Here is an 18958-nt window from a genome sequence, read left to right as displayed (position 1 = left end):
TTCATGATGTGATTATAAAAATAAAAATTAGAAGAGAGAATAAGAGAAGGGGAGAGAGAAGAAAAATGGACTGTCCGAACCACAACGAAGCTCCTTCCTCAACACGTGCTATATGACAAGGTAGGTGTCTTCGACATGATTCCAGTGGTACTAGTGAAGATCACTTTCGAATCTCGGAGGAAGCCACGCATACCACAATTATGTGGTGGTCTCATGCTAGTACGTGTATTATACACGCCAACTACTTTTCCTTCCTAGTTCTTTGTCTGAGTTAGAAAAAAAATTGTTTAAATTCTAAATTGTCTCTGAATTTCAAATTGTTTTGAATCAATCAGATTTGATTTCATCTTGCCCAGTTAAACGGTACATCTATTACGTGGAAGAAGTCCTGAAACGGTGAAGACTTCTGGTTTGTTGCCCAAGGGATATATAGGTGCTGGCAAAGAACCAAGCCACTGGTTGAATATGAATAAAAGTCTACATAGCTCCTGCTATTCCTTGTTTTTATTTTTTTGTTTTTAAATGACGAGGTGATCCAATTTCTTTGACTGGAAAAATTTAGAACATGTTGTTCTGGCAAGATTCATCAAGGGGCGGTTATATATATATATATATATATATATAACACGTTTCAAGCTACCGGTCCTCGAGAGGTTGATGAGAAACATCATCAGCTTCTAGAGCATATGAAGTATTTGTAACAATGGACCGTCTTCGCTGCTATTAGCTTCTTTATTAATACCAATAATTAAGTACTATACCTCAATTACGAGAAGCGAAAACACGGGGAGTTCCATGGTATCTTCTCAGATACTGTAATTACTTCTGTTTTTCTGTTATTGGGCCTTGGGCCGGCCCACTAAAGAAAGGTCTGCACGTGATCCACGCGTTGGATAAGTCCATCAAGCCCGCATCACATGACTGCGAGAGTCCACTTCACCAGTCTAAACAAACTTCCTAGCAACTGCTTAACAGGGATCATAAAATTTTGAAGGTGACCTCTCCAACTGCTTAACATGAACGATCCGTGAAAACCTTTCTGTCACTCCTAAATGCACATGAAAGTTTTTTTATGTACTAGCTTAGTCTAGACCAGCTTGTTTTTCCGTGCTGTGCTATATAGGGGGTTCGGATAAAAAAATATTTTTTAAGAAAAAAAATGCCAATATTTTCAAGGTGTTTTTTAACTTGATTTGTTTTTATTGTGAACAGAACAATTGACTTGTGTGTTTAATTACATAAATCAATTTGATAAATAATATTCTTTTTGGCCTTTTTTTCTCAAAAAAAAAAAAAACAAGTGATGGGTTTTCTACTTTCTCAATTTTTAAATATTTGATAGGTGGTTGGAAAATCGATTTTGGAATTTTTTGGATCCAAAAAATGTTTTTTCAATCTATTTTCACTTAAAAACACCTGATAAATATTATTATTATGTCAATAAAATAATCTCTCAACGCAAAACATTAATAAATCAGTTCAAAAAACAAAATGAAAAAAATTATTTCTCAATCCCAATCCACCTTTTCAAGCAAATTGAAAACTTAAAAACATCTCAATAGACCTTATCTCGTAGAATGAAATATGTGCACTCTAAGATCAACTTTTTGTTAGTGAAATGTGTTCAACCAATAATTTTTTCTCTCCTCTCTCAAATATAAGGACAGAAAAGATAACAAAATAAATTTTTGAATCAAAACTAAAATTTCAAAAAGTAAAAAGAACCGAATCGGAGAAAGAAAAACAAGTGGGACGAAAAGCACTTTTTTATCGACTTTAAGACTCTTCAAGTGTTTTCCCCGTGTTTTACATTTTGGCTATATCTCATTTAATTTTATCTTTCAACAACAATTTAAAACTTAATCTTATAAAAATATTAGATAACAAAATAATTAAATTGAAAAAAAAGTTTAAAGATTAAAAAAAAGAGTTGCTTATCGACCCTATCTTCTACTTGCCCAACCCTCACCACTAGAAAGATAGTTGGAAAATTAGGTCATAGTTTTGTTGATCTAAAAAATATTTTTTAACTTATTTTTTTTAAAAAAAACACATAATAAGTATCTTTAACATATTAATAAATCAATTTTTCAACTCAAAACAACCATAAATCGGTCCAAAAAAACACAAAATCAAACCTGAAAAAAAATCTTATGCAACACTAATGTATATTTTTAGCCGAATGAAGGCCTAAAAACATTTTAATAGACATTTTTTCATTGAATAAAACTTGTTGACATTAAGATCAATTTTTTTTGTTATTAAAATGTAGCTAGCCGACAAATTTCTCTTTTTCTTGTCATTTTTCAATGATTTTCTTTCTTATCTCCCAAAACTTAGTGACTGAAAAATAAAATAAAAATTATATCAAAACTAAAATTCTAAAAATGCAAGGAATAGAATTGGAGAATAACAGAAATAGATGGGTCAAAAAGCAGTTTTCTATCGACTTTAAAAATGGCCACATGTTTCCCCTCTGTTTTACATTACAACCCTCTCTTTTTTAATTTCATCTTTCACAATGAAAAGAAATAAGTCTTATAAAAGTAGGTAATAAAAGGATGAAATTAAAGAAAAATAGTTTAAAGGACTAAATTAAAAGAAAAGAAGGAGGAGGAGGAAGAGCTGGTTCATTGTTTATATAAAGCAAGATCAAACCCCAGTTCTTTTACTACGGCGGCTAATGTGGATGATTACAGGGTAATTTTTTTTATTCTCAAGATAAATATTTCATTGATAAATTAGTAATAAAAAGTAAGTTTTATAGCTTCAAATGACATCCAAAACAATAAAAAAAGGATTACAATAAAAAAAAAAGAGAAAATATTGGAGCAAAACAATTACATAGTATAAAAAAGGCCACTCATTAATCTACTTACTTCGTAGACATTGTTTTTTGTTAAGTAATGTTGTCCATTAAATTACTTTTAATTTATCCAGACCTGTGGCATGAACCTCAACTAAAAACTTCATAAGAGTAAAAATAAAATTAAAAAACCATAAAATCTAAAAACAAAATCCCAAAAGAATAAAATAAACAAGTTAAACTAGATATAATAAAATAAAAAACTTTAAATTTAAAAGTATAAAGCTCAATTTAATATTATTGAAAGAAAACATTGAAAAAAAAAACTACCGTCGATGACGATAATTAAGAAAAACCTCAAGGACTGTCGAAAGAAGCAAGATTTTGTAAATGCTTTTTAGTTCGTAATCATTTAAGAATTATTATTATTTTTTGTTTTTTAAAGGAAATACTGATTTGTTTTTTTTTCTAAAGCGACAAGGCACTTTTCATTGTTGAAATTGTACTTTAATTATATTAATTAAATTACTAAAAAATATTTTTTTTACCATGCAATAAATGAATTTACCTTGTCAGTCCATAGTCATTTTCTTGCCACTAAAAAAAAAAATCATTTTATCACTGAAAAATCGATGATAAACAAGTAAAAATTTATCACAAATACGCTATAAGAGGAACAACACATTTGTGCCTCAAGTTTCCTCTAAAGTATATTTTTTGCAGTATCATCTATAAGCTGATATAGTGATTCTCTTAGCATTTACTTGAGATTACAATTATGGTTGATTGGGAGGATAATGAGCTTGTCATGTGCTAGAAAACATAATTGCAGCTCATGTTGTGATTACTGCCAGAGTGATCTTGCTGGAATGATTGGAATGTCCTGTGATCTTGCTTGAATGATCATGGCATTAGTGCTAGGATTCTTTGGATTGATTGCTTGAGATCTTGCTGTAACTGCAGGCTGAGACTTGCGGCTCCTTCTACCGTGATTACTGCTGGAATTATTGTTGCCATGATTGCTGTTACTGTTAGGGCTGTGTTCACTTTCAGAATTATTGCTGTCATGATTGCTGTCAGAAGTATCCTTAGCACACGCTACGTGATTGAAAAAGTTCTATTACAAAAAAAAAAAACACATAATAAAATGCGTTTGTGACCAAATTTGGTCAAGAGTTTTTAATTTTGAAAATGGAGAGAAGTTGAAAATTTTAAAATCTGAGGAATTTGTGACCATAAATTTCAATAATAAATTTGTCACGGATTAAAAAATACGGTGACTAAATTCGGTCACAAATTAATATCTCAAATTTTTTGGTAAAAAAAAAGATATTTTTTATAATGTAGTATGACATGAATATTATTTATTTGAATACCTTATAATTATAATACCTTCATTGCAAATTATTATCTACTTAATTACAACTTATCCCTCCACTAGACAATTTACAAGGTGTTCATGCTGAGAATAATATAAAACTGCAATCTTGTCTTGTTTATTAATTATAATTTACCTGCACAAAACCGAAGCACCATGAACATACTGCATCTTTCAATAGCATAAAGACAAGATAATTCTATGAATTAAAGGAAGAAGATTCGTGTAATCTCCTTGCCCTTTCATCAGAAAATTCCCAATTTGGTTCCATGAAAGGTGACTCCTCTAAATGCAGAACTGTTGAGGCTACGACATCCACAAACGCCTTGAGATTGTATCATCTGACAAACCAGATTCTTCATTCCGTAGCTTTTCCTTAAGGCACCTCGCCTGGAATAATCATGGCTGAACCATATGATGATAATTATGCATTACATTCTAATTTTCTATACAAAATGCTGACTTCAAGATTGAAATCCAGAAAAATGAATATAATTGATATCCTTGCAGAAAGAGCACTTACCTCATGATTGTGTAAATACTTGTTCTTGCCTCCCATACAGACTACTAAATCCTCCATAGACAGAATCTTCAAAAGATGTGACATTGTCCATTAATGAGGTCGGAGAAATGGAAAGCCATCTACGCCAGCACCTCCACACATCCCCTTAACGCATCAAAGAGGCAAGTTCAACATCAAATGATCAAGTCACAAGAAGTTGGGAGTAAGAAAAAATCAAGGGAGATGGGACATAAACATAAAAGATAATAAATTATTGCCTCCAAAAGAAGTTTGTGACGTGCTTGAAGCTCCACGAGATGGGAGGCCGGCGAACTGCTTGGTTAGAGGATAATCCACAAACTGGAATTACCAAAAAAAAAAAAAAACCTGATAGCTTCAAGGTTAATTGCATGACTTATTGCCCCAAAGAGATTGACTTCCATGGTTTTGTGCTGGGACGACTGCCCTTCACCTATCAACAAATAGTCTGGAGGGTTTGGTGACGGCAGATAGCTGATGAAAATTCGCGGCCAGAGGATTTGGCAACTAAACATAGCACATTATGCTTATAAATCACAATCGTGGCTCCAAAACATCAAACTTAGTAAGAGTTTGGCCTTCTTCTTCAACTTCAAAATCTACCGTACCTTCCATATCCTGCCTCTTGCAGAAACCTATGATTGGCACGAACACACATATATATGGTAATAAAAACAGCCATGCCCCGGCTTCATTCCAAGTTTGCAAAGCCCAGTGTCTATATATAGCAACAGCGAGTAATATTGTAAAAAGATTTCTACAGTATTTACCATTTATAGAGCTTCGTTGCAAATGAGCCACGAAAATTAAAATTGATACAAAAGAAAAGAAAAGAAAACCTATGTCCAATAACTAAGTTACTAGGAGCAAACCAAGCCATAAATACCCAGTCGCTACCTGTGAATAAATACTGATTAATGTTAATGATACTTGCGGGAGTTTGGTAGCCATTTCTTCTGCTTGCAGCTGGTTGAAGCCTTGAAGATCCATAATAATACAGTATGATGGTATCAATGAGAGAATTTTTAGCCAAAAAAGCTAGCACTCATATAAATACTTCAAATTCATTCCATTCATAAAGCAAAGATTACGACTGAAGGGCTCAAGCTAAAGTTCAGGGCATGTCCCTGAGATGAGTGCCGGAGTATGTTGAACCAACGGTGGCTGGTTTTCATGATTTTGATAGATCACCATGGACAATGTTCACGCGTTGGACTGAGTTAATTCTCAATTTCCTAGTGTAATATTAGAAGGAATTGTGATGATGATTATTGTTATTTTTTATGTAGAAATATATTAAAATAATATATTTTAAATTTTTAAAAATTATTTTGATATTAATTTATTAAAATTATCTAAAACCATAAAAAATTAATTTAAAATAAAAAATAAAAAAAATTAATTTTTTTTTAAAATACTTTTACAATATAAAAACAAATCTTCATATGAAAACGGCAGCATTTTAAATCCGGTGGAAGGATGAGCGTGTCATCTTTGAAGATTTTATTGTCCAAGGGCAATGCAGCGTGTCCAATCGGATATTTTATATATTCAGTTTTAATCAACCGATAATTCTAAAATTATCCAAAAAATCGCAATCATTATCCAAAACAGATTTTCTCTTCCCCGCCAACCAAGCAAGTCCATTCACGCATCCCCTCAAAGCTTTACCGGAAAATGGAAAATTGTCTTTTCACTTTCCTCTAATTCGATTCGCTCCTCTCAGGTCCACTCAAAATCAATTTTCTAATGGCTCTTTTCATTTCACCAGAAATCTCCACCGCAAAAATCCTCTTTAACCCTAACCCTAGAAATCTCAAGAGCCTTAATGTTCGTGTCAGGGCTAGAAGTGATGTCAGTGTTTCGGGATTGAATCAAAATGTGAGGCTGTACGGTCAATTTTCGGCTCCGGTCAAACAAGAAACGAAGAGGGCTAACGAGGAAGAGGAGAAGCAGAATTACTATGTGAATATGGGTTATGCGATTAGGACTTTGAGAGAGGAGTTGCCCGGGTTGTTTTATAGAGAGCTCAGTTTTGATATCTACAGGTTTGGATTGCATTTAGTTTTTGCTTCTTTAGTATGAACTTGACCTTTTTGAATCTGTGTTATGTGTTGCTTTTATGATCATGACTGATTCTTATATAGCTGTTGTGATTGGAAGGCTTTCATTGCGAATTTTAGGATTGTTTTAACTAAAGATTACAATTGAACATGGATTTCTTGTCCCTGTTTTCCATTCGGTAAACAATAATAATGGATTATCAATACCGGCAATTGGACCAAAATGATCAAATTGCAAGAGTTTCGGTAGAAACCGAAGTCGCTGGATAGGGATGTGTTGCTTGTCTTGTGGCTCTAAGGTTAAAAGATTGTTTACCTTTTATTGCCAAGGATGGATATTACTGATTTCAGTCATCATCTGTCCAGAAAAGTTGAGCTCGTTTGTTTTGATAGTCTTGTTAAGTTAAGAGGTGCGCATGCCCAAGCAGAAGAGTATTGTTGCCTTGATCTCTAATGTTAGTTTCCAATAGGATTGGGCTCCAAATAGGTTCCTGAAAGTTTAGATGATTCTCCCAAAATAATTGCTGATGGTATGCGACTGTCACCAGGTAGGAGAAAAGGCAGTGGTGCAGTTTTCACTGTCATTTAAAAGGGTTTGCGTGAACATGTTTTATGGTTTCCTAATTTGTAGGAGATACAATGCACGCGGGCACATAGATACACAAAACACATGGTAAAGCTGGAATGAGGTCCTTGGTGATCTATGCGAAATAACTTGCATGAGAATTATTCTATTTGGTGTTTTAGAGGTGCTCTTATAAGGAAATTATTTTCTTTAATGGATTCTGTGCTTATTTCAGGGATGACATTGTCTATAAAGATCCGATCAATACCTTTGGTGGTATTGAGAGTTATAAATCAATGTTCTGGGCTCTGCGTTTCCATGGAAGGATATTTTTCAGGGCTTTGTGGGTTGATATCATTAGTGTGTCACAGCCTGCAGAGAATGTGATTATGGTTCGATGGACAGTCCATGGCGTCCCACGAGTCCCATGGGAGAGTAGTGCTCAATTTGATGGCCTGTCTGAGTACAAACTTGACAGCAAGGGGAAGATCTTTCAGCATCGGGTCGACAACATTGCTCTTAATTCACCTCCAAAGTTTCACGTGCTGACTGTGGAGGAATTAATCCAGTCTGTTGGTTACCCCTCAACCCCAAAACCGACTTATTTTGAAGTTTCGCCTTCCTTTTTAAAGACTAATTAGAGTTTCCAAAGTTATCACCAAATTTTGGCATACGATGGACTAAATATATCGAGTTTGGTATCCCCTTCTCGACTTTTGGTATCCCCTTGTTTGTATAAAAAATTCAGATTAGTTTTTTAGTATATTGCAAATTCTGTATGAGAGTGATATTTAGCTGTGGCAAATATTGTATTTTTGAGTGTATAAGAATTGCATAATCTTGTGTATATGAATTAAATGCAAGGTCAGAGTAGCATAGTAGCGGTCTCAATATTAGGAGTTGAAAACCAATTTCTTGATGCAATTCCTTTACACCCTGAGTTTACAATTGTATACTCCTAGCCAAAAACCAAACAAGGAAGTTCTTCCCCTAAGCATGGTTTTGATTCTTTTGAAGACTATCAAAAGTTTGAGCTCGGTCAAGGGCTGATCCAGAATAAAGCTTTAGCCCCCACAAGAACTTTTATTTTTTAAAAATAAATTTTTTATTATTTTAATACAACTTAAATTATAAATCATGTGGTTTTGTTTTTTAAAAAAAACAAAACTCTTAGTGTTAATATATGAGATTAACCAATTTATGAATTCATGTTTTATTGGGCTTGCATGAATTAGGCTTTAGATTCTAGGGTTTTCTGACTAGCTCATTGTATTAAGTTTAACTACCATGGTATATATTATTGTTTCTAAACTTAGTCTTATGGCTTGATTTATTTAATCAAAGCATGACTTGAGTTGGTATTTTTTAAAACTATTTTAAAAGTTGATTTGGTTCAATTAAGATGGTCAAATTAAGATGATCTAGCAGTCAACTTATAACTTAATTGAAATGATTGATTTTTAAAAAAAATTTATTTTTAAATGGTATTGTTTTTTTTAAAATAAAATAATTTAATTAATTTTTTATTTTATAAAAAACATCATTATTTTAAAATGGACTTGAATTGAGACATTAATCTATAAATTGATTCACTGACCCTCAGGTTGATTCAGCAAACATGTGGTTCGAGTTTTAAACGAACGAGTCAGATATGAATGTCATAACTGCGATATGTACGGGGAATTGTAGTGAGCACATCCTTCTGTCTATTTGCACATTAAGAAAAAACTAAAACTGCTCAGTGTTTCACTGTGCACGTCACAATGAAACGTTGAGCAATTTTCTTTTTTTATTATCATTTTTTTCATTTTTTTTCTTTTTTTCCCATTTTTTCACTTCTTCTTCTTCTTTTTCTTTTTTTCATTTTTCCCCATTTTTTTCTGTTTTTATTTTTTTCCCATTTTTTTTGTTTTTGTTTTTTTTGGGTTTTCTATGCCTTTATGGGTTTTTTTTACCTTTTTTTATATATTTTTCTTTTAATGAATTTTTTTTGTTTAATTTAGTTTGTTAATATTAATTTTTTTATTTAGTTATCAAATTTTCATAATACGAATCCCGGATTTGGTAGATTAACCTAATTTGACGAGTTAACCTGAATTTTTTTTTCTTTTTAATTAATAACATATACTAAAATTGTTCAGTGTTTCACTGTGTAGTCCATAGTGCAACGCTAAACTATTTTTTTTGTTTTATTTATTTATTGCTTTTTATGCCTTTATGGTTTTTTTTTGCTTTTTTTCTCTGTGTTTTTTTTCTTTTAATGATTTTTTTTGTTTATTTTTGTTTGTTAATGTTTTTTTTTTTTAGTAATCAGATTTTCATGACACGGATCCTGGGTTTGACGAGTTAACCTGGATTTGTTTTTGCTTTTTTAAAAGTTTGACGAGTTAATCCGGAATTTGTTTTTTGCTTTTTTTCTTTTTAATTAATTTTTTTTTGTTTAGTTTAGTTTTTTAATGTTAAATTTCTTTCTATTTAATTATCAGACTTTTATGCCACATATCCCGGGCTTTGATGGGTTAACCTGTCAATTTTTTTTATTTATTTAGTTATCAAACTTTCATGACGCGAATCCCAGATTTGACGGGTTAATCTGGTTTGAAGGGTTAACCCAGTTAATTCAGATTTTTTTTTCTTTTTCTTCATTAGTTTTTTTCTTCCTGTTGTTTTTTTTTTCTTTGTTTTTTTAATTAATCTATTTAATTATCACACTTTTATGACATGACCTTGCAGCCATACCTACATTCAAGACTATTGGGTCCGGTGTTGTAGCCAGACTCACTTAAACTTGAGTCATGTAAGTTTAATGTTATTATTAATATTATAAATGTTACTCTTGGGTCAAGCATTGCAGCTAAACCAAGACTCTTGGGCATATCTTTGCAAAAAGACCCAACACTCTTAGATCTTAGCCTTTTTTGAAAATTTTTATGCAAGAAAAAATTTTAACCCTTAGCGTGTGCCTTTGTTTTTTTTCTCCTTTTCTTTTTAAGCCTTTTACTGTGGATTGCACAATACAGTTCACAGTGAAAAAGCTGACGCCTTTAGTTTTTTTTTAATTGTTTTTTTTTAATTTAGTTTCTTAATATTAAATTTTTTCATGACATGGATCCCAGTTTCGATATTAATCTTTTTTTTTAATTTAATTTATTAATAATAAATCATTTTCTATTTAATTATCACACTTTCATAACATGAATTTTAGGTTTGATGGGTTAACCTGGTTTGGCGGATTAACCAGGTTGATTCAGATTTTTTTTCTTTTTCCTCATTAGTTTTGTTCTTCCGATTTCATCTTTTAATATTGTATGCAGTCCATAGTGAAAAGGCTAAAGCCTTTAGTTTTTTTTTTGCTTTTTTTATTCTTTTCACTATGGACTGCACAGTGCAGTCCACGGTAAAAAAGTTGATGTCTTCTTTTTTTCTTTTAATTAATTTTTTAATTTAGTTTGTTAGTATTAAATTTTTTTTCTATTTAGTTATTATACTTTCATAACATGGATCTCATGTTTGACGGGTTAGCCCAATTAATTTATTTTTTTTCTTTTTCTTCATTAGTTTTTTTCTTCTTATAAGTTTTTTTTCTTTTATTGTTTCTTTTTTTAAATATTTTTTTATTTAATTTAGTTCATCAATATTAAATTTTTTTCTATTTAGTTATCAACTGATGCCTTTAGTTTTTCTTTTTGCTATTTTTATGCCTTTAACTGTGGACTGCATACTGGAGTCCACAATGAAAAAGCTGATGTTTTTTTGTTTGTTTTTTTTCGTTTTAATTATTTTTTTTTGTTTAATTTTGTTTGTTAATGTTCAATTTTTTTTCTATTTAATTATCAAATTTTCATAACACGGATCCCGGGTTTAACGGGTTAGCCCAGTTAATTTTGAGATAACCTGTCAAATTTTTTTCTTTCTATTTAGTTATCAAACTTTCACGACATGAATCTAAGGTTTGACGGGTTAACCTGGTTTGAAGGGTTAATTCAGTTAATTCATATTTTTTTTCTTTTTCTTCATTATTTTTTTCTTCCTTTTAGTTTTTTTTTAATTAATCTATTTAATTATTATATTTTTATAATATGACCTTTCAGCTAAACCCACATCCAAGACTATTGGGTCTGGTATTGCAGTCAGACTCACTTAAATTTGTGTCATGCAAGTTTAATATTATTATTAATATTATAAATATTACACTTGGATCGGGCGTTGCAGCCACACCCAAGACTCATGGGTGTAGCTTTATAAAAATACCTAATACTTTTAAATCTTAACTTTTTTTGATATTTTTTATACAAAAATCATTGACCCGCGGCATCACGCGGGTCATGTAACTGGTCTTTATCTATTTCTTTTAGATTAAATACCTGAATTGCCCTCACATCTAAATGGTAGGACCCCCCGTTCATCTATTTGCAAAGTCTTAAAACTTATTACATAAATCAGCAATTTCTAGATCACCGCCACATCACACACCTCTCAGCTAAACAAAATAAAAATATATATTTGTACCCTGACTGCAGTGACTTATGATTATGGTTTGAATTTGCAAACTGGGTTGCTGTGACCATCGGCGGTTAGGTTTCGATGGCGACTTTTGCTGTGACCTTCAAATAACATATCTTGGAACTGTTTTGTTAACCTCACCATCCCACAACTGTGCGTGTCGCCGGTGAAGACACGATGCGACTCCGATGACATTTTTATTTATTTATTCACCATTGATTTTTGTGGAAGCCCTGGAAAAAAAGAAGACATGACGAGAGTTTTGGTTCATGGAAACAACGGTTTCCTCTTCTCAGATATCAAGGGTTTCATGGGATTGATACGGTAGCTCCTGCTCGCATATACGATGAGAAATATGGAGAGCAACCTTTGAACGGTGCCGCTTGAAATGATCATCATAATGTCCCCAGTGCCTTTTGCGGTGCTTCTCCACCTACTCTGTTCCAATTACGTAGCCATCATAACAAAACATCATGAAATGCACTGTTAACCTAGCTGATTAGCTGTTGATTACTATGTTTAATAACATCGTAAAGTATAAGAAAAGCAGGAGCCCATTATCATTAGTCACTAGCCACCAACTATTTATTAGCTAAACTAGCTTGGAGCCGAGGAAATCAAGGGCACATGAACAGCTTCAAAGCCTTCAAGCTGGAAGGACAGGACGCTCATCAATTCACAGCTGGGGATAGGCTTTTAATGGGCATGTCCTGGGGGGTGCCCTTTCCACCGCTTATCACCGCTTCTCCCAAGGGTCCCATGACTGCCTATCAATCTATCATTGAAATAATGAATCCCTGACCATCATCACTACATGATTAATGTTTCTGGTCTCAGTGTCAGGCCATTTTTGTTTTCTTATTTTCTCGTTCCCCTTCGTTAACAAGCAAGCACATTTCAATTTTGAATTTCTTTTGATTTCAAGTTTTTTATATATATATATATATATATTTTCAAATCGTTAACAGGCTCGAATTCAAGCTTTAACAATAACTGACAAAGCCACAGAGTAGAAATTTCGTTTTTGCAGGGGGGGTTAGCCACCACACCATGAACATTCAAGCGTGGTAACTAGTAATGGGCCTAACCGTGTGAGAGTGAACGATTCACATGGCCCTCTGGTAGGTGACCAGACCAGACCAGTTCACCAGGATTGAACTACTCCCTTTAATGCAGGGCCAACACAGTCTTTTCAAGTCCACTAAAAGCGACCAGAGATTGCCGTTTGTTTTTTAATTTTTTCCTGGAACTCAGCAGTCAGCACCAGTCTCTCTCTCTCTCTCTCTCTCTCTCTCTAGAGAGTCTGTCAATTCAATCCCACAAATAAAACAGCACTCCTAAAAATAAAATTCCTTTCCCTCTCGAGTCATTTTCGCTTGTTATCAACTCCAACTATTACAAACTCCCACTACTCGGAATCGCTTCTACTTCACTCCCTCTCTCTTTCTTGCTTTCTACTAATTTCCTTTCTCTCTCCATTTCTCCCACCATAACCTAACCCCAAATCTAACCATTTTTAAGCAGACGCCACTACTAATAACAAAGTCATTCGACATTTATTTTCTAATGCTCTACGGTTCGAGCATTAAAATTAAAATAAATACTTAAGGAAACCCGTAACTGAAGTTTTTTGGAAGACGAGAAAAAAGAGAGATGATGGAATTGGAGCAAACGAGGCCGGAGAATCCGGCCATGACTTTCGATGAGGTGTCCATGGAGCGTAGCAAGAGCTTCATCAAAGCCTTGCAGGTACTACTCTCTTGTATCAAAATCAGAGTCATAAGTGTTCAATCTTTGTAGAATTTGTTACCAGATCTGTTACTAATTCTTTAATATTATTTGATTGGTTTGTCTTCGCATTTCCCCTCTGTAGATTTTTTTTCTGTATTTTTTAAATGTCTTTATTTTTATCCGAAAATGGTCTTTGTTGGATTGAGTGTTTTTTTTGAGTGACAGTATTGACTATTGAACGAGTGCAAAATATGATGGATGATTTTAATTGCAATTGTTCTTTTATAGGAGCTGAAGAACTTAAGGCCTCAATTGTATTCAGCTGCCGAATACTGTGAGAAGTCTTATCTTCATAGTGAGCAGAAACAAACGTAAGGATTCATGTGTTTCGCACGTTAATGATTTGATTGATGTACTCGCTATTCATTGCATTATTTAGCTCCTTCTGCAAGTTATTACGAAACCCTATTTTTCCGACTTCTTGAATCGGTAAAGATTCTTTGTTAGATTTCTATTTAAGTTTATGTGTGGACTATTGGTTATGAAAGCCTGATTTGATTGTGTTATATATGTTACAGAGTTTATGAAATTATAGAACTTGATGCATAAATTATATTAGAACAGATTTTTTTAAAAAAAACCCAATTTCTATCAAGTGTGAGGTGATGGATTGATGTAGCCAACCCACGTTTTAGGATACACAAAGTAAAGATATAGTGAATTTTATATTTTGAGGGAGGATGGAATTGTGTCTTCAGAATAAAGAGAGAGAAATGGTGAATATTTCTGGATTAATTAACCATGAATTGTATCCGACTGTGTATGTTCAAGGCATGGGTTTTTAACGCTGTGCTTTAGGAAAATTAAAAGTTAAAAAATTAAATGCATGTGCATACACTCGTTTTGGTGTAAGTACTTGTGTTCTATGCTCGTATTCTCAAATACTCTTATTTCTATGGAATAGGGTTCTGGACAACCTTAAAGATTATGCCGTGCGAGCCCTTGTTAATGCTGTCGATCACCTTGGTACTGTGGCTTACAAGTTAACTGACCTTCTTGAGCAACAAGCATTAGAAGTCTCAACCATGGAGGTTAAGGTTTCTTGTATGAATCAGGTAATTTTCAACATTTGTCTGTCTGGATGTCTTAGCATTTGAAATCATAATCATAAGAAATGGGTGGACTTTAACATATTTTCATTTGTTGCCATCAGCAATATCTTACATGCCAAACATATACAGATAAGGAAGGTCTTCGACAGCAGCAGTTGCTGGCATTCATCCCAAGACATCACAAGCACTATGTTTTACAAAGTGATACTGAATTTCTGACTTCTTTACAAGTGTGTTAGTATGTGTTGGAAGATTTTATCATTTTCTCACTCCTTTTTTCCCCTTGTTTGTGCTAGACTCTGTCAATAAGAAGGTGCATTTTAGTCCACAAATACAGACTGATGCAAGACAAAATCATTTTCAAGCAAGATCCCGTCTTCAGCCTTCAGGTATAAAGTTTTCTGAGGGGGGCATCCACTTTTGGTGACTTTGATACTGTTTTTGCCTTTGTTTTTCTCTTTGTTGATGGAAAGCTTCAAATTACTTATCAAAAAGTTGCATCAGGTTCCCCAGCATCAAAAACTCTTTCCTGGCACTTAGCTTCCGAGACAAAGTCTACACTGAAAGGCACTCATGTTATGACAAGGTTACCTCATAAAAACTCTCTCTTGAGTTTTCAACCATGTCTAGCAAGAACTTTTCTATTTGCAAATCTCTTACTGGATATGATGTTGAGGTGTTTGACATGTGCTTATCATGCAGCAATGAAGATACAAAAACTTCTGGAAAACCGTCTGTAGTTTTTCAACTTTTGGGTATGTATAAGAAGAACAGTATGCTGCTACTGTAAATCAGTACAATTATAAATAATATGCTTTGGATTCTATGCGTGCAGATAAAGAAGAGAGTGCAAAAACAAGATCTTCGGGAGCTCCAGCTCAACTATCAAGTGGAGGTCCTGCAGCTGGTGCAATCATGCAAAAATTTGGTGTCCCACGCAGGGTAATGCCAAAATCAGCAAGAACACAGACATGCCCAACATTCTTCTAAGTGCATGCGTGATTAACTAAAAAGAGTATATTGGATTTTTGTTGGCATCTTCTGCATGAGATTCATACAATTGTTGGCATGTTTGCATGAGATTCTTGTAACATTTTTCTTAAACCTTCGTGCTAGATTTGGTTGGAAAGTTTTTCTGTCATATCTTCATTTCCTTGTTCGCATGACCTCTTCTGCAAAAAAGCCATGCCTTGGGGAGTTCATGCTTGGCTATCAAGCCCCTTCTCTGTTTTCTTTTTCTTGTCACCTTTATGGCTGTTTCTGAAAATGCTTGTGTCTGTTGGCTCTGATGGGAATATACTACAACATAAAGTGGTTTATGATATCCAGTTATGAAAAGCCTTTTAAGTTGAGGATGGACAATAACTGGTACAAGTTTTAATCTAGTATCAAGTTGCCTGAGAAAATTAGTGTGCCATACAGAGGTCTGGATGCTCCAGTTGCTTTCATTTGGAAATCATGGCAAGCTGCTCCATTATTTAAATAGTGCTGAAAAATGCTCAAGCTTTTAAGCTGTTTGGATCCATAGGTATTGCTGTGGTTGGTTATCTGTCCTTGCTCTAGTGCTGTACTTTTGAAATTCAAGGATAGTGCAGAAAAGATAATGCTTTATCAGGGTTTGCAAAATAGTACAAAGATATGTGTTCTGAGTTCTTATCTGCAATCTAGAAATAGTCATAATTGTGGTTATCATTGGCTGGATGTGCCCTATGGTGAGAAACCTTATGTACCTTGATGAGCTATCAGTGCTCAATTTCCTTTTTGTAAAAGCATCTACTGATTTCGAGTGAGAGAATTTACTTTAATGAAGAAAACAGAAAAAGCAGTTGGTTCTCTTAAGTCTGGAAGTTCTGGTTAACACCACATGCCTTGAACGAAAGGTGCAGCGGATAAATTTTTGCCAAGTAGAGTGTGGTGTTGGTGTTCACCATACCTTTCAAAGGAATGGGAATATGTTACAGTACAGACCTTTGGACTTTTAGGTACACAATAAAAAATTCACCTAAAATGGCCGAGCATCTGGGAATTTGTGGTTCATATGATTCACTCAAGGAATTCATTTATACAAGCAAATCAAAGCGTTGTCACTCAGCTATTGGCTAGACTTCATATATGCTAGTTTGTTTTTTCTTTGAAGGTTTGGATTTTACAAGTTGTAAAATTTCAATACAGATGTACATGTAGTAGATAAATAAATGTTTCAGGACCATCCTGTTTATGGGTCCATTTGTGGGTGAGTGAGCTATGTTTAAATATTCAATGAAGGGATTCTCATCAGCTTATTACTAGCTACTTAGTTTTCCAATCATTACCAAGGCACACTCAGCTATATCATTGACTGAAATTGGCCTATCTTTCTGGCCGTTTATCTAATTTTCTTTGCTAGACAAACTTTGCTGAGGATTATTGTTATCAGTTTGTTTTTTCGCAAGTCTTCTTCAAATGGATGTAATTTCAAATGTTAAGGCTTGATTGGTTTATCTGACCATTCTGCCATGTATGACTAACAGTGTGCTACACTACTGCAATGTCCATGCTTGTTACAGTTTTGAAACCTGCCCTGGTAGAGGAGAGATTGCTGATATAAGAATTTCTTTTTGCAGGAATTGTCGGATGGTTCTATACCTTTGACACCATTCAGGTCTTTTGACAATCCAAGGCATGAGATTGTGCGTGCCCCTGTTCGCAGTAAAAGCATGCTATCAGCTTTCTTTGTAAAACAGAAAACCCTGAAGTTGAAGACTGGCTCTGTCTCATGAATCCTTGGTGGAGCAAGTGGAATATGCCCCGCAGCAGGCTCTCCTGTTGTGCCCGTTGGAATTGCCAGTAAATGTCACCAATGCTTGTTGATAATGAGTTCTTTCCTAGCTAGCCATTTTATCAAAATTATATTTTTTTTCACTCCAATGCTTTAACTCGACTCTATTGTGCATAAAAATCCAGTGATGAATACAATAAGGATTGTCTAGTAGCTGAAATTTTTTCCCCTGGCCTTTGTTGATAATGTTTAGTTCTGATTATGGTTAATGTCACGGCACATTATTATGTCAGGTGGTTGAGATTGATGACACAAATTCACATGATAGCAGATTGTTGTGATTGTGAATATATTCCCCTCAGGTTATATTGACACTGCATTTGAAAATCATCTGTCGTTTGAAATTGTGATGATTTCATTTACATTGTCCATTGGATTAGGTTATGTACTGTTGTATTTTTTTAATGTCGCTTGATTAGGTTATGCATTTTGTCATTTCCGTTTATTTGAGTTTGTGGTTGTAGCAACTACTCTTGAAAACCTCAAAATTTAGAAAAATGGTGTTGAGGGTGTCATCTGTTGGCTTGGTGATATGAAAAACTAGTTAGATTATAATTGAACTAAAACAGTTGGTGCACACCGTTCACCTGTTATTGTAGCGCTAGATCCATTCGTTGTGAATTGCAGAGTTTATTTTGAACAGTGCATTCCTTTTCTTTTGGTCATTAGACTTTTAGTTTTTTCAGTTTTATCCCTTGATGTTACAGTATGCTTTTTTATAATTATCGTTTCTCTCAATTTGCACTCTCTCGTTTGCTGAGTTTTTAAGGATATTCAAAGATGAATTGGGTTTTTATTTTAAAAAATCAGAATTTATAGGTGTTTTGTGGCGAAGGTGACTAGATATACAACAAATGGAGCAAACAATGCATGGTGGGTTTCGGCTTTTTTATTAGAAGTTTGGTTCATCGGCCTGGCCTATCAAGCCCATCAAGTGCCTGGCTAATTTTTTTTTTCTGCATTGTTTTTTTTATTCAAATATTAATTCATCCCCTCTCTAGTTTTTTAAACTTTTGGTTTAGTTTTATTTTTTAAATAGTGATTTTTTATATATATATTTTTTAGTTTTATAGTGGTTTGAGAGATTACCGATTAAAAAAAAAGTCTGCATGCCAAAGCCTTTTTAGAATGGCCCAGGTGAGGGCCCCCCATCAAAATGTGTTAGGTGAGTTTCTTTCTTGTTTTTTTTTTAATTGATATAATTTTTAATATGTAATTTTTTAAAATAATTTTAAAATTTATATTTAAATTATTATCCCTTCTCTCTTGTATTTTTTACTATTTACAAATACACATTTTAAAAAAATGATCTTAGGATGCATTCTTTCCGTGCGGCCTTAATTTTTTTATCTCTTTAATTTTGTTAAATCTCTTTCCTATACATGTTTATTTTTATTATTGTTTTATTAAATAAAACATTGGTTTTAATAAAATAATTTTA

At 33.4% G+C, this 18958-nt stretch overlaps 2 protein-coding genes and 1 long non-coding RNA gene across 3 annotated transcripts; 2 read left to right on the top strand and 1 right to left on the bottom strand.

Annotated features, from left to right (window-relative positions):
* Nucleotides 1-4203: 4203 nt before the first annotated feature.
* Nucleotides 4204-6004, bottom strand: LOC133682312 (uncharacterized). The gene is made up of 2 exons (XR_009836659.1): nucleotides 4708-6004; nucleotides 4204-4589 (listed from the first exon to the last, which is right to left on the bottom strand). It is a non-coding gene; the product is annotated as an uncharacterized LOC133682312 (long non-coding RNA).
* Nucleotides 6005-6247: 243 nt separating this feature from the next.
* LOC133681602 (uncharacterized) lies at nucleotides 6248-8200 on the top strand. Its single transcript, XM_062104691.1, has 2 exons — nucleotides 6248-6773; nucleotides 7589-8200. The coding sequence occupies exons 1-2, from the start codon at nucleotides 6475-6477 to the stop codon at nucleotides 7992-7994; spliced, it is 705 nt and encodes a 234-aa protein (XP_061960675.1). The 5' UTR covers nucleotides 6248-6474; the 3' UTR covers nucleotides 7995-8200.
* A 4934-nt stretch (nucleotides 8201-13134) lies between these two features.
* On the top strand, nucleotides 13135-17749 carry LOC133682769 (protein ABIL1-like). The gene is made up of 9 exons (XM_062106286.1): nucleotides 13135-13605; nucleotides 13876-13958; nucleotides 14552-14702; nucleotides 14801-14900; nucleotides 14996-15088; nucleotides 15204-15285; nucleotides 15402-15454; nucleotides 15535-15641; nucleotides 17303-17749. The coding sequence occupies exons 1-9, from the start codon at nucleotides 13510-13512 to the stop codon at nucleotides 17456-17458; spliced, it is 921 nt and encodes a 306-aa protein (XP_061962270.1). The 5' UTR covers nucleotides 13135-13509; the 3' UTR covers nucleotides 17459-17749.
* Nucleotides 17750-18958: the final 1209 nt, after the last annotated feature.

The sequence above is a fragment of the Populus nigra genome, chromosome 2 (genome assembly GCF_951802175.1).
Source record: "Populus nigra chromosome 2, ddPopNigr1.1, whole genome shotgun sequence".
Classification (NCBI taxonomy): domain Eukaryota; kingdom Viridiplantae; phylum Streptophyta; class Magnoliopsida; order Malpighiales; family Salicaceae; genus Populus; species Populus nigra.
This window is presented reverse-complemented; position numbering and strand designations above follow the sequence as displayed.

Excerpts from the sequence above, each read along its gene's own strand:
- LOC133681602 (XM_062104691.1), top strand. The coding sequence starts at position 6,475 with ATGGCTCTTTTCATTTCACCAGAAATCTCCACCGCAAAAATCCTCTTT. Across the intron at positions 6,774-7,588 it reads CTCAGTTTTGATATCTACAG|GGATGACATTGTCTATAAAG; the intron begins GTTTGGATTGCA and ends TGCTTATTTCAG.
- LOC133682769 (XM_062106286.1), top strand. The coding sequence starts at position 13,510 with ATGATGGAATTGGAGCAAACGAGGCCGGAGAATCCGGCCATGACTTTC. Across the intron at positions 13,959-14,551 it reads CATAGTGAGCAGAAACAAAC|GGTTCTGGACAACCTTAAAG; the intron begins GTAAGGATTCAT and ends TCTATGGAATAG. Across the intron at positions 15,089-15,203 it reads ATCCCGTCTTCAGCCTTCAG|GTTCCCCAGCATCAAAAACT; the intron begins GTATAAAGTTTT and ends AAGTTGCATCAG.